Below are 15,927 nucleotides of genomic sequence, written 5' to 3' on the forward strand. Positions count from 1 at the left end.
CTCACTCACAATACAATAATTGAATTCATGCTTCTGGCATCTATTTGCATTGCAAACCATCCAGCAAACCAGCTGGCTAACAATGCCCTTTAGTGTGGGGCTGGGAAAGCATAGCAGGTCAGGCAGCATCCGAGGAGCAGGAGAATCGATGTTTTGGACAAAAGCCTTTCATCATGAATCTGCCCAAAACGTCAATTCAGGTTCGGGCTTTTGCCCAAAACATCGATTCTCCTTGTCCTCAGATGCTGCCTGACTTGCTGTGCTTTTCCAGCACCACACTCTCGACTCTAATTTCCAGCATCTGCAGTTCCCACTTTCATCTAAAAACGTCCTTTGCCAACTCTAAGCCCGATCATGACCTGGGCTGCTTTTAACTGAGTCAATTAATTTTCACGTACTCATTGACCCTTTCATCAGCTTTTTTTCCCCTTCCCTGCCATACTATCAGCCATTCCTTTGTCTAACTTTCTTTCTCTCCCTTTGGGCTTGGTTAACTCATTTCCTGTCATCAGCTTTCGTACAGTTTCTTCCTAGGTACTATCAGTTCTGAAGAAAGGTCATTGGACTCAAAACATTAACTCTGCTTTCTCTCCATGTATGCTGCCAAGACCTACTGAGTTTCTCCAACAATTTCTGTTTTTAAAATCAGCCATTTCCTCTCTTTTCCCCAGGCTGCCACCAATGAACGTGTGCGTGAAGGTGACGAGAATGTGGAGCGAGGTAACTGGTCCTCGAAGACTGACTACTTGCTCTCAGTGATCGGTTCTGCTGTGGGTTTGGGCAATGTATGGAGATTCCCGTACCTGGCCTACAGAAATGGAGGAGGTATTGTCATGAAATCCAAAATACAGGGGAGAAAAAAGCACAAAGACAACAAGTAAATGGCATGAAAAAAATCACATTCGAAGAACCAGAGAGCATTTTTAACCTGCGGTCACCAACGGTTATGCCATCCGCCCTTACTCCACACTAGCACTGTGATCAAGTTTCAAATATAAAAACAGTATGTGTGCAATTTAACAAAAACATACAATCACAAACAGGCACTACAAAAATAACTGACCTTTTTGACAAGATGGAAGTTGCTGCTGACTTCAAAACATGCAAATAGTGACTGGTAGATTACTTTACTATCTCAGGTGGTATCAGTTGTGATTTCCTGTGGAGAGCACACAGGAGGAGAATGGAGGACAGCATTTCAGAAAGGGCTTCAATTTCAAATATTTTTGCTCCACTGAACCTTTGTAGGAACTCTAACTTATTTGTGCTCTTTTGTGTGTAACAGCATATCAGTAAATTTGAGAGGATAGCTGAGATCCTGCATTATAGATGAAAGTATTATTGCCAATCGAAATGATATGATTTGATTAGATTCACTAGTGTGGAAACAGACCCTCCAATGAGCAACCCACCCAGACCCATTCCCCTACGTTCACCCCTGACTAATGCACCTAACATTACGGGCAATTTAGCAAGGTCAATTCACTTAACCTGCACATCTTTAGACTTTGGGAGGAAATTGGAGCACCCGGAGAGCACCCATGCAGACACTGGGAGAACCACACAGTTGCCCGAAGTGGGAATTGAAACCAGGTCCCTGGGCTAACCACTGTGCCACCCATATAGTGTATGCACTTAACATCGCTATTCAACTAATGATCTTCCATATTACTACTACTCATGTCAAATTATGCATCTCACAAAGAATCAGAGAATCCCTCCAATGCAAATAGACGCCATTCAGCCCATCATCTCTGCAGAGTTTATTCCTGTATCCCTGCATTTCCCTTGGCCTATCCACTTGGTCTGCACATCTCTGAAGTCTAGGGGCAATTCAGCATGGCCAGTCGACCTAAACTGCAGACCTTCAGACTGTGGGAGGAAACCAGAGCACCCAGCGGGAAGTCCTGCAGACATGGGGAGAAGCTGTAACCTCCCCACAGTGTGAACAGCCCGGATGTTGCAGCTCTCTAAACTGGGAATCCCGGTGTGAATAGTTGATAGGCAGAAGGATTTTCTGTAAATTTCCAATGGGGGTAGGCCAGCCACTTCCGCCACAACCATTTCCGCCCCTTCGGTTGACGTTGCCGCAGTCACTTCCGCCCCCAGTGACATCACTAACCTGCACGACCATGCCTCATGTGTCTCCGCCCCCACGCCGACCTCCGTCACCACGCGTGACCCCGCCACCATGCCGATCTGTCACCACGACTAACCCCTCCCCCACACCGAACTCCGTCACCACATCTAACCCCGCCCCCACACCGATCTCCATCCCCGCCCCTGCTCCTAACCCTGCCCCCACTCCCAGCTCCAGTCCCACAGCAGGTCCTAGCTCCCAGCCCTGCTGTGTTTTCACCATCCCTCCAGACCTCCCCCTCTGAGAATGAAAGATCAGTCCTCAGCAGAGGCCTCACCTTCATTCCCCTACGCCCTCGGATTAACGATTTCAACACTGAACAATTCTTCCGCCGCCTTCGCCTCCGTGCCTACTTTTTCAACCAACACTCTCGCCCACCCTCTGACGACCCCTTCTCCAACACACCCTATCAACCTGGACACCCCGTGCTGGCCTCTTACCCGCCCTCGATCTCTTTATAGCCAACTGCCGCCGCGACATTAACCGACTCAACCTGTCCACCCCCTTACCCACTCCAACCTCTCACCCTCGGAATGTGCAGCCCTCCACTCCCTCCGCTCCAACCCCAATCTTACCATCAAACCGGCAGACAAGGGAGGCGCGGTAGTATTTGGCGCACCGACCTTATACCGCTGAGGCCAAACGCCAGCTCGCGGACACCTCGTCCTACTGCCCCCTTGACCATGACCCCACCTCCCACCACCAAACCATCATCTCCCAGACCATTCATAACCTCATCACCTCAGGGGATCTCCCATCCACCGCCTCCAACCTCAGTCCCACAACCCTGCACCGCCCGTTTCTACCTCGTGCCCAAAATCCACAAACCTGACTGCCCCGGCCGACCCATTGTCTCAGCCTGCTCCTGCCCCACTGAACTCATCTCCGCATACCTCGATACGGTTCTGTCCCCCTTAGTCCAAGAACTCCCCACCTACGTTCGGGACACCACCCACGACCTCCACCTCCTCCATGATTTTTTGCTTCCCCGGTCCCCAACGCCTTATCTTCACGATGGACATCCAGTCCCTGTACACCTCCATCCCCCATCACAAAGGACTCAAAGCCCGCCGCTTCTTCCTTTCCCGCCGTACCAACCAGTACCCTTCCACTGACACTCTCCTTCGACTGACTGAACTGGTCCTCACCCTGAACAACTTCTCTTTCCAATCCTCCCACTTCCTCCAACTAAAGGAGTTGCCATGGGCACCCGCATGGGCCCCAGCTATGCCTATCTCTTCGTAGGATACGTGGAACAGTCCATCTTCAGCAACTACGCTGGCACCACCCCGCACCTTTTCCTCCGCTACATCAATGACTGTATCGGCGCTGCCTCGTGCTCCCATAAGGAGGTTGAATAGTTCATCAACTTTACTAACACCTTCCACCCTGACCTCAAATTCACCTGGACCGTCTCAGACTCCTCCCTCCCCTTCCTAGACCTTTCCATTTCTATCTCGGGCAATCGAATCAACACAGACATCTACTATAAACCGACTGACTCCCACAGCTACCTAGACTACACCTCCTCCCACCCTGCCCCCTGTAAAAACGCCATCCCATTTTCCCAATTCCTTCATCTCCGCCGCATCTGCTCCCAGGAGGACCAGTTCCAATACCGTACAGCCCAGATGGCCTCCTTCAAGGACCGCAGATTCCCCCCAGATGTGATCGACGATGCCCTCCACCGCATCTCCTCCACTTCCCACTCTTCCGCCCTTGAGCCACACCCCTCCACCTGCCACCAGGACAGAACCCCATTGGTTCTCACCTACCACCCCACCAACCTCCGTATACAGCGTATCATCCGCCATCATTTCCGCCATCTCCAAACGGACCCCACCACCAGGGATATATTTCCCTCCCCTCCTCTATCAGCGTTCCGAAAAGACCACTCCCTCCGTGACTCCCTCGTCAGGTCCACACCCCCCACCAACCCAACCTCCACTCCCGGCACCTTCCCCTGCAACCACAGGAAATGCAAAACTTGCGCCCACACCTCCCCCCTTACTTCCCTCCTAGGCCCCAAGGGATCCTTCCACATCTGCCACAAATTCACCTGCACCTCCACACACATCATGTATTGCATCCGCTGCACCCGATGTAGCCTCCTCTATATTGGGGAGACAGGCCTCCTACTTGCAGAACACTTCAGAGAACACCTCTGGGACGCCCGGACCAACCAACCCAACCGCCCCGTGGCTCAACACTTTAACTCCCCCTCCACCAAGGACGTGCAGGTCCTTGGACTCCTCCATCGCCAGAACATAACAACACGACGGTTGGAGGAAGAGCGCCTCATCTTCTGCCTGGGAACCCTCCAACCACAAGGGATGAACTCAGATTTCTCCAGTTTCCTCATTTCCCCTTCCCCCCCCCCACCTTGTCTCAGTCACATCCCTCAAACTCAGCACCGCCTTCCTAACCAGCAATCTTCTTCCTGACCTCTCTGCCCTCCCCCCCCCCCCCCCCCCCCCCCCCGGCCTATCACCCTCACCTTGACCTCCTTCCATCTATCCCACCTCCATCGCCCCCTCCCCTCCCCCAAGTCCCTCTTCCCTACCTTTTATCTTAGCTTGCTGGACACAATTTCCTCATTCTTGATGAAGGGCTTATGCCCGAAACGTGGAATTTCCTGTTCCTTGGATGCTGCCTGACCTGCTGCACTTTTCCAGCAACACATTTTCAGCTTCTCCAGCATCTGCAGACCTCACTTTCTCCTCGTAGGGCAGTAATGGCCAGATTCAACTGGAAGTAGTTGATGGACAGGATCGGGGTAGTTTATATAATGAGGAGGATGTTGATTGAGGGAGTGTATTCCCACCGGTATTTCCAGACTCACTCCAACAACACAAGCCGCACCACGTGACCGTCGTTCGTTGGCTCTCGCGCGCTCCCATTCGAACTCCTGGCCGTTGACCACCAGCTGCTGCGGAGGGGAGCGCACGTTAGAACTACAACTCCCACGAGGCATCGCGGGCAGTCAATCCAACACCAAACGTTGGACTGCACTGCGCAAGTGCAGGGATGACTAACGGCACCATGGGTAATGTAGTCCAAACAGGATATATTGGCGGAAGTCTTGCGAGGAGAGTCAAAAATCTAACTGCAGCACTGAAAGGCGCAGAAAAATGGTGTTTTTGATGTTTTGAACAAAAGGGAATAAGAATGAAGGGAAAAGATAGTGAAAGTGCCTAGAGGCGGAGGTTGCTAACGTTGTGAAGTAGCGATTGTACACATTGCTCAGAGCAAAGTCAAGATACAGGCTTGTGGGCAAATGGAAGGAAACTGGAGAGGGCAAACAGGGCAGCGCTTATATAGTTAATGGTAGGGCCCTGCAGAGTGCTGCTGAGCAGAGACCAAGGGATGCAGCTTCACAGTTCCTTCAGAGTCGCAGGTAGACCGGATTGTGAAGGAGGCGTTTGGTACACTTACCCTCATTGGTCAGTACATTGAGTATAGGAGTTAGGATGTACTTTGTGGCTCTGCAAAACATTGGCCAGGCCACTTAGGGTCGTCTAGTTATCATTGTTGATCGTCAGGATAAACTCATCTGGACATTGGTGAGACCACTTATGTAATACTGTACTGAATCCAATTCTGGTCACTCTTGCAGGGAAAAGGCATTGTTAAACTTCAGAGGATACAGAAATGTTGCTGGGATTGGAGGGTTTGATCCATTGGGAGAGGCTGAATAGACTGGACAAAGTTAAAAATCACAAAATTAAGTTATAATCCAGTAGATTTATTTGGAAGCACTAGCTTTCAAAGCGCTGCTTCTTCATCAGGTGAGTGTGAAGGAGGACAATTTTTAAAAAGATTGGAAATAGAACCAGTCTTACTCAAGATTGGGATACAGACAGACTCAAACCCTTACACCTTTAAGGCATTCTCTGTGCTGAGATGTCACCTGTTGTGATAAAACCTTAAGTTATCAGGAGAATATGACTGAAAAGAAGTTCTGGGATTTACATATTAAAGAACCGAAACCAGCAAACCCATTCAAAAAGATGAAAAACTGAACAACCTAGGTGTGTTCAACATATCATTGTGTCACTATAATTTTTTGCTATCATTCTGTGTCTTAGGTCCAGGTTCATAACCACCTGATGGAGAAGCAGTGCTTTTGAAAGCTAGTGCTTCCAAATTCCTGTTGGACTATAACCTGGTGTTGTGTGACTTTTAACTTTGTCTGCCCCAGTCCAATACCGGCTCCTCCAAATCATGAATAGGCTGGGCATTTTTCCCTAGATTATTGGAGTAGCGGGGTGACCTTAGGGTGGTTTATAAAATCATGAGGAGCATGGATAGGGTGAATAGCCAAGGTACGGATGTCCAAAACTAGAGGGCAAAGGTTTAAAGGGAGTGGGGAAAGATTTAACAGGGAATCCAGGGGCAATGTTTTCATGTAGAGGAAGGTGCTTTTATGGAACAAGCTGCCAGAGGAAGTTGTGAAGGTTGATACAATTGCAAAACTGGAAAGGCAACTTTTATATCAGATACATGAGGAGGAAGGTTTGGAGGGATATTGGCCAGATGTTAATGGGACTAGATCAGATTGGGATGTCTGGTTGGCATAGACGAGTTGGACTGCAGTGTCTATATCTGTGCTGTATGACTCAATGATTCTATGCTAACCACCAGGTCGTTGTACTGCTCCAGTCTGAAATCAGATCCTCAAATCATGTAGGCATTTGAAGATACCATGCATGGCCATCTGTAGTTTCCTGCTGTGAGAGTCAGCACATTGCACCAGTCAAGCTTCAGTCACGAGGACAGGAATGTAACATTGTGCTGGGTGGCAATATCTGAAAGACAGTAAAGGCTTGCACACAAGGGTGAAGAGTTCAGTGGTGTAAAGCTGGCTTGTGAAGACTTTTGGTGGTTTTTATTTATTGATTAATTTTGGTGCAGGGACTTCCCGGTGGAAGAGTTTGAAATGAGTGTGATGCTGGTGAATGATTGGTGTATGTTAGGGTGGGGAAGTCTGTGTTCATTGAAGGATAGCCTCACAATCTCGCCGTACCCATGTAGATGGGGTCAATGTCACCTTGTCCCTATCTCCTCTTTCCAGTTTCTGACCCTTCCTCTTTCCAAGACAGGAAATGGTGCACAGAGGTAACTTTGCGGCTCTCCAATGGCCAGGACGAAATGGAGAATGTGGTGCATCACCCCAAACTTGGAGAATCTCTCTGACACTCCTGCAAAGATTGCCCTCCTTACGGGAAGCCTTATGGTATCACACTGTTTTGCTACATTCATGATTCTTTTCCCTGGTCCACAGGCATGACAGAAACAGCTCTCCTGAGGAAAATGGAATCAATGTCAGTAGTATCATTCGGCTGTACTGATTGTATTTTCACTCCAAGCTTCAAACCTATAAAGAGGCCCTTTCCAACCTCCTGGCCATTGGAATCATGCATTTTCCTTCTGACTGTCATCCTGAGGCTGCAAGTACAATTATCAAAGCTAATTAAAAGCAAAATACAGCGCATGCTCGGTGCGTAAAACAAATAGAGAATGCTGGAGAAATCAGCAGGTGTGGCTGACCTAAGGTTTTAGGAGCAACACTGTTGTATAGGTCCCTGAATGTTGATTGTACACAGGATCTAAATACAAAAAAGACGCAATCTACAATCTGCAGCCACACTCTTCTGTCAACAACATTTCATTCCAGTATTAATACGAAATGAACTATTAATTGTGAAACCTGGTGACATTAATATTCAAGCAATTTATTTTACCTTCCCTTTTCTATATTTTGCAGGTGCTTTCCTTATTCCCTACATTCTGATGCTGGCAGTCGCTGGGATGCCAATGTTTTTCCTGGAAACTTCCTTTGGGCAGTTTGCCAGCCTTGGACCGGATGCAGTGTGGAAAGCTGTGCCCATGTTACAGGGTTAGTGTTCTGCTCAGTCTTGATTTGGCAACAGTTTAAATGAGCAATTGTGTTTTATACCCATGAATATAGTCACGACATTTACTTCACCAGATGTTGGTGTCAGATCGCCTTGCAGAGATGTTGTTCACAATTAAAACAGTGAAATATCCCCTTTCACTGTTTCAAATTCACTTTCTGAAACGATAGTAGAGGCAGGAACCACTACAGCATTTAAGAACTATCTAGATGATCACTTGAAACACCAAAGGATACAAGGCTAAGTGCTGGGATATGGGATTAAAGTAGATCAGTTCTTGATAACTGGTACAGAAACAATAGGTTGAAGAGCATCTTCCTATGCTGTAACACTGTATGACTTGATGTCGTTAATTGAGATAGACAGGGTGGAACTGCTGGAGAGATCCGTTTGTTGACTTCTGAATTTGACAGAACCTATTTGTAAACATGATATTGTAGGTGATTCTGCTGGGATCTGCAAGAACCTCTGAAACTTGAGTGAGTGAATTAGTGAAGACCTTTTCCAGTATAATTATCTTAAGGAGATGTTAATGGAACAGGGGAGTCTCCTTGTTATCCAAACTGTTGAAAGACCTTTGTTACTCCACGTTCATAATGTAAGCATGTTTGTGTACTATTTTCAAATAGATAGCCTTGCAATGAGATTTAAGTAAAACAACAGCTTCCTGTAATAATCTCGTGTCCCTTGATTTATAGGCGTAAATTAGTTTCAGCCTTGGGCAAGCTCAACTATTGAGTTTTCATTGTTGTTTGGGGCAAAGATTTCTGAATATTCACTGCCCCTATTTTAGATTGATTGATGAAATTCCAAAAAATTACAGTCCAAAATGACCCACCCTTTATTGTAATATAGGAAACCTTCCTCCTGCGTTGACCATGTCAATCACTGCAAGAATTTTGTATGATGGCATTAGATCACCTATCATTCTTCTAAACTCCATCTGCAAATTTGGAAATGTGATGTTGAACCCTGACTGAAGAAGAGTCATAACGAACTCAAAATGTTAACTCTTTCTTTCTGCACGGATGCTACGAGGCCTGCTGAGTTTCTAGAGTGTTCTGTTTGTTTCTTTAAGATTCCCAGCCTCTGCAGTATTTTGTTTTTCTTCAAATCATTCCTACAGATTATGAATAGCTGGAGCCTAAACACTGACCCCTTTGGAACCACACTAATTGAAGCTTACTAAACTAAAATTGAATCAGTTGTTCTTATATTCTTTCATGTCCATTAATCAGTTCTCAATCCATGCTAATATATTCCTCCCCCAACTACCATGTGCTCTAATTTTTTTCACTCCAGTGTGGAACCTTTTTGAAAACATTCTGAAAACCTAAATCGACAACACCTATTGGTTCTTATTTAATATATTATTTAGATCCTTAAACTCTCCCAGGTTTGTCAAAAATGATTTTCCTTTCCTAAATCCATGTAGACTCTTCCAAATCCAATCATTATTTTCTAAGTGGGCTGGAATTGTGTCTGCTTCTAATGGATTCACGTTTGCTTTTGTTGTTCTATTCCCTTTTACACGTATGTAAAAACATTTACACTCTGCTTTTGTTTCTCACTCATTTAGTTTCATCGTCCATTTTATCAATGTTTTCCTTGGCTCTCCTTTACTAAAATACTCTGAATCTTTTATTTACTTCTTTTTGACATGGCTGGCGTCTTCCTTTGATCCATTATGATCTTAGATTTGTTTTGTTACTCGCAGTTGGAACACTATACTTGCAGGGTTTCTGTGCTTTAAAAGAATGTATTTTCATTGCTAATTACAGAGAGTGAAATTAGCTGGTATGGCTCCCGCCTCATCCAGGCAGAATCAGCAGTGAGCTCAGAATCCAAAGCGAGCCTTAAAGTACTACAGGTGGGCACTTATGAAACACCATGAAGAACATCCCACCCAGTGATGATACCAGACAACTTGATTGTTATAAGAATGGAATCACACTCCTGCCTGCACCAACTGTTTGATGGTGTACGCAGTGTAATACTGTGGTCAACTGAGTCTTTAACAAATCATTTGACCATTAATTATTTGTGTATGATGAGAGAGTTACTGACTTTAACACCCACCAATGCTCCATGCTTTGGGAATGAGGTCAGGGAGTGTACAGGAATGTTGTGGATTAGCCTACAGTTCCATATAATATCTATCCCCACCAAAAACATATGCTGTTGTGACCTGTGGTATTCCATCATCTTTGTTTGTCTTTCAGTATTAACCATTAAATGTCTACTGTCGTACCTTCCACCCATAGCTAATCTTTATCTTCACTGTTTATTAAATCTCTTTGTTTATATTTAACATCATCATTTCTGATTGAGTTTGAAGGTGATGTAGTTCAACGTAAGATGCTATCATTTATTCTATCTAATAAATAAGCCAGTTTATTGTACACAAAAAAGGAAAAGAAACAGCAACTATAATCCGTTATACAAGAACTAATTGAAATGGTCTTTTCCAACTGTAAAAAAAAAGAGTCAACCTTTTCATGAGTTATCATTAAACTCTTCATTCCAGATTTGTATTGAATTCAAATTTTGCCATCTGTTATGACAGGAATCAAACCCTGGTTCCCAGAACATTATCTTGGTCTCTTGATTAACAGTTCAGCAATAATACCACCAGGCCGTTTCCTCCCCTTATAAATTATCTGTAACGTGCTTAGAGATGTCTTACGTTTATGCAAAAGACTATAAGTGGATACCTTTCTTATTTTCATTCACAGTGAAAGGTAATGTCCTCGATGCTCTAGCCTTGCTGTTAAGATATGCTGCCTCATCGAGTAGTTTGCTGTTTATGTAGGATTCACAGCAGCTCCTCTGCCTTTGGTATGACACTGGGCCAGGCCAGTAAAATCTCAGACTATTGGCTTTATTAGTAAATTATTTCTTAGATCAACATCCATTTCAATCCCTTCATGTTGGTCCCCCTCCCTTCTAAAATACATAACTGATGACAGCATATCTGGAACCCTGAAAATCTCAGCCTATATTGTTCAGGATTTTTGTTGCAAATGCAATGAAAATGCGACATTTGAAGTTGAATGGACTCAACAATTTTACATTTCAATAATTTAGAAACATATCTATCCAAATTAAGGTTCTTGGAATTAAAGTACAGCTTATACTCATCCCTCACGTATTTCCAGAGGATTATGTGCGCACAAACAGCAACAGAAATTGCAGTGCCAACTGGCAACTAAATAAGATTGATTTTGTCTACCAGCTAATTCTGTGAGGAGGAATGGTGTGCCCTTATTCAAGAAGGGTTGTAAAGAAAAGCTTGGGTACGATAGATCAGTAAGCCTAACATGTATGGTAGGTAAGTTGCTTGAGAAGATTCTACGGGGTAAGGTGTACATGCGTTTGGAAAAATGGTTTGTTTAGGAGTAGTCAGCATGGCTTTGTGAATGAGAGACTATGCCTCACAAATTTGTTAGCAACCTTTGGTGAAGAGACCAGGAAGGTTGATGAGGGCAGGGCGGTAGATATAGTCAAAGTGGATTTCAGAATCTTTGATAAGATTCCACATGGTAGGCTGCTCTGAAAGGCCAGATCGCATGTAATCCAGTTGGAGCTGGCACATTGGATCCACAATTGGCTTGATGGTACGAAGTAGTGGGTAATAACGGAAAGCTGCTTGTCAGACTGCGACGAGTGGAATGCTTCAGAGGTTGGTGCTAGGCCCATTACTGTTTGTTATCTATATGAATGATTTGGATGAGAATGTTCAAAGCGTGATTAGTAACTTTGCTGACAACACTAAAATAGGTGGTATAATGGAGAGTGAGGAAGGTTATCATAAATTGCAACAGGACCTTGATCAGCTGGGAGTGGTCCGAGAAATGGCAAGTGGAACTTAATATAGATAAGCGTGAGGTCTTGCATTTTGGAAAATCAAATCAAGGTAGGAGTTTCATGGTGAATGGTAAGGCTGTAAGGAGTGAGTGGAACCGAGGGATCTTAGAGTTCAGGGATTCACAGTTTACTGAAAGTGGAGTCACAGGTAGACAGGGCAGTGAAGAAGGCTTTTAGCACACTGGCCTTCATCAGTCTGGCCAATGAGTATAGAAATTGGGGAGTTATGTTGCAGTTAAACAGGACATTCGTGATGCTGCGCTTGAAGTATTGTGTTCAGTTTTGGTCACTTTATTATCGGAAATATATTATTAAACTGGAAAGAGTGCGGTAGAAATTTACAAGGATGTTGCTTGGGAGTTATAGGGAGAGCTTGGACAAGCTAGGATCTATTTTCTTTAGAGTGTAGGAGACTGAGGGAGGATCTTATAGAGGTGTATAAGATGATGAAAGACATAGCTAGGGTGAATGCTCTGTCTTTTCACAGAATTGGGGAATTGAGGACCAAAGGGCATCAGTTTAAGGTTAGAGGAAAAGAATAAAAGGGAATAAAACTGAAGGGCAACCTTTTTCATAAGGAGAGTGGTATGCATATGGAATGAGCTGCCAGTGGAAGTGGGTATATTAACAACATTTAAAAGCCATTTGGACAAATAGATGGATGGGAAAGAATTAGAAGGATATGGGCCAAGTGCAGGGAAATGGGATTAGGACAGATGGACATTTTGCAATTTTTGAGAAAGTTGGTAGCTCAGGTTGTGGTTCAGGTTGTAAGTTTGCTCGCTGCATTGGTACATTTGTTCTCGGACGTTTTGCTAGGTAACATAATCAGTGAGCCTCTGTTGAAGCGCTGGTGTTCTGTCCTACTTTCCATTTACGTGTCTCGGTCTGTCATGATGGGTTATATCTTCTGGTTTTTTTCTGAGTCCAAAGGGGTCCAGATCGATGTATTTGCTGATGGAGTTTCGGTTTGAATGCCAGACTTCTAGGAATTCCCATGGGTGTATTTGTTTAGCCTGTTCCAGGATGGATGTATTGTCCCAGTCGAACTAGTGTCCCTTTTCATCTGTGTGCAAGGATACCAGTGATAGTTGGTTATGTCTTTTGGTGGCTACTTGGTGCTCGTGTATCCTGTTGGCAATTTTCCTGCCCATCTATCCAATGTAATGTTTGTTGCAGTTCTTCCAGGGTATTTTGTAGAGTGACATTTTGGTCAGCATGGGACAGTTTGGGCCAAGGGCCTGCTGCCGTGCTGTAGGACTCTATGGTTCAATGTCTCTTAATTTATTTCAAAACAGTTTCAAAACTAATCTCATGCTTCTTGTTTAATTTTAAGGCTTGGGCATAAATACCATTGTACTTGCAGCATTTGACAACATTTCCTATACCTGCGTCCTCGCCTACAGTCTGTACTATCTGTTTGCATCCTTCCAATCACCATTGCCATGGGCAGAGTGTTTTAGTTGGTGGGGAGCGGATGAAACATGCAGCAGGACTCCCAAAGGTACAGTGCTCAATTCTGTTGGGACTGATTGCTCATTCTGTCAATCTGAAGGTGAGATGCAAACATCTTGCTGCCTGCTCATCAATATGGTTGCCAGGATCACATTGGGTTTATGACGCAGGAACAGACCATGTGCCAATTGAAATTCTGCAATTCAGCAGGGGAGAGTGAGAGTTGCAGAAGCAATGTGTAAATGTCAGGTGGTCTCATATTTGTTCCCCTCATATAAAGCTGGTATTATTTGCTCTTGAATACAAGGCATTCTGCTGGCCTTCTGACAGACACTGCTCTGTGATGGCACTGTACAACTATGATGGTCATGGGCAACACATGATTAGCTGGCCATGCCCAGTTGGAGTCAAAAAGTATGGGGTTGGAAAAGCACAGCGGGTCAGGCAGCATCAGAGGAGCAGGAGAGCCGATGCTTTGGGCAGAAGACCTTCTTTCAGAATGGGGTTTATGCCTGAAATGTCAACTCTCGTACTCCTCAGATGCTGCCTGACCTGTTGTACTTTTCCAGCAGCATGCTTTTGGACTCTGACTCCCTGGCATCTGCATTCCTCACTTTCTTCTACGTCTTGTTGGGCTAGTTGAAGAAGGGTCAGTGGAAGAACAAAGGTTCTGCATACACCATTTAACAATTCCTAAAACGTTTTCTAATCTAGGCAGCAAAACCCCGAGATACCAACAGAGTCAACTCTTACCAGAATTGGCTGCTAACACAAAAAGTTATTTCTTGCCTTCAGAGCAGCTGCATTCTGTCTCTCTGTCCCTCTCTGTCTCTTTCTGTCTCTCGCTCTCGTTCTTGCTCTCTCACTTTCTCTCCCTAGTCATAGAGACATATAGCAAAGAAACAGGCCTTTCGGTCCAACTTGTCCATGCCGACCAGATATCCCAACTCAATCTACTCCCACCTGCCAACACCCAGCCAATATCTCTCCAAACCTTTTCTAATCATATGCCCATCCAAATGCCTTTTAAATATTGCAATTCTACTAGCTTCTACCACTTCCTCTGGCAGCTCATTCCATACATTTACCACCATCTGCAAAGAAAAGTTGCCCCTTAAGTCTCTTTTATATCTTTCCCCTCTCACCCTAAACCTGTGCCCTCTAGTTCTGGACTCTCCAACCCCAGGAAAAAGACTTTGCCTGTTTATCCTACCCCTCAGCCTCTGACGTTACCAGGAAAACAGCCCCAGCCTATTCAACCTCTCCCTATTGCTCAAATCTCCAACCTTGGCAACATCCTTGTAAATCTTTTATGCACATTTTCAAGTTTCACAACATCCTTCCAATAGGAAGGAGACCAGAATTGCACGCAATATTCTAAAATTTGCCTAACAATGTCCTGTAAGCTGCAACGTGACTTCTCAACTCCTGTACTCAATACTCTGACCAATTTGATTTTCAGTCAGTTTTGGGTTTGGTTTGTTGTTCATGATGTCCCAGTTTCTGAGCAGAGCCATAATCTTCCCACCATTCTCCTGTCAGGAACATTTTAGTTTCATTTTAAATTAGGGAAGGATTGTAAAACATAACTATGACTCCTGTAAATTGGATCCACTCCACCATCTGTAAGTGTGTTACTGTTATGATAGAATCCAGCATTTTGCCCACTTGGCTAACCGGTCTATGCTTCCTTTTTTTTTCTGAAATGGCAGGACTATGTTCATTACTTTCAAAATCTTTGTCAAATCCTAATTTCACCTCTCTCTGCATCAAATGGGCATATTTTTATTTCATCTGATTGTTTCAGATTCATATACCCACAGAAACATTTAAAATCTGCTTTCATGTCTTTCTTGATGGCCAATTCTGATTTTCATTTTTCTTTTCTTGTCCTTTACTGAAGTCTTCAATACCCCAAACCTCAGGTCACTACCATTTAGGGCAATATTCTCAGAATTTAACTTGCATTGAATGTTGTCTTTACGTCTCTTTGTCACCACAGTTGGACTACATTTTCTGTGCAGTGTTTTTGCCTTAATGGAATGTATATAAAGTGTGGATTTTACATTAAATTATATTTATTGTAGATTGTCTTTAAATTCTACTTCTGCTTACCTACTACCTCAACTTTTAATTGAGTTTCCCAGTCTATCATAGTTGACCTGTCTGCTATTTAGATACAAGGCCCTAGATTTGACTGATTGTGAAAGCATTTCAATATTAAACTATTTCATATTACAGTCAGTAAGTCTTGCCTCGAGACTCCTTCTCTACAAGGGTGTTAATTTGTCCTTTCTCATACAGAATACTTGATCCAAAATTGCCTCCTTGTTAATTCTTAAACACACTGATCTAGGAGATCAACTTGCGAACTTTCTCTGTACTTGTCCTGCAAGCTGTCACTGCTATTAATGTTTGCCCAGTCTATATGAAGAGTAAATTTGTCAATGATCAATGATTACCCAAATTACATGGAGCACAAGTCTCCTGTCATTCACTCTGCCCTACTCTGCAGCTACTGTTGGGGGCTGTGTAATAACATACGCA

The 15,927-nt window shown here is 44.4% G+C and overlaps 1 protein-coding gene across 1 annotated transcript in view; it reads left to right on the forward strand.

Annotated features, from left to right (window-relative positions):
• The window catches only part of LOC132820038 (sodium- and chloride-dependent neutral and basic amino acid transporter B(0+)-like), a 99,775-nt gene that overhangs the window by 10,733 nt on the left and 73,115 nt on the right, over window positions 1-15,927 (forward strand). The window contains exons 5-7 of the mRNA XM_060831959.1: window positions 672-825; window positions 7,908-8,039; window positions 13,262-13,429. Of these exons, the coding sequence (XP_060687942.1) occupies window positions 672-825; window positions 7,908-8,039; window positions 13,262-13,429 (454 nt within the window). The remainder of the gene's footprint in view (window positions 1-671; window positions 826-7,907; window positions 8,040-13,261; window positions 13,430-15,927) is intronic.

Source organism: Hemiscyllium ocellatum, chromosome 11, assembly GCF_020745735.1.
Source record: "Hemiscyllium ocellatum isolate sHemOce1 chromosome 11, sHemOce1.pat.X.cur, whole genome shotgun sequence".
Classification (NCBI taxonomy): Eukaryota; Metazoa; Chordata; class Chondrichthyes; order Orectolobiformes; family Hemiscylliidae; genus Hemiscyllium; species Hemiscyllium ocellatum.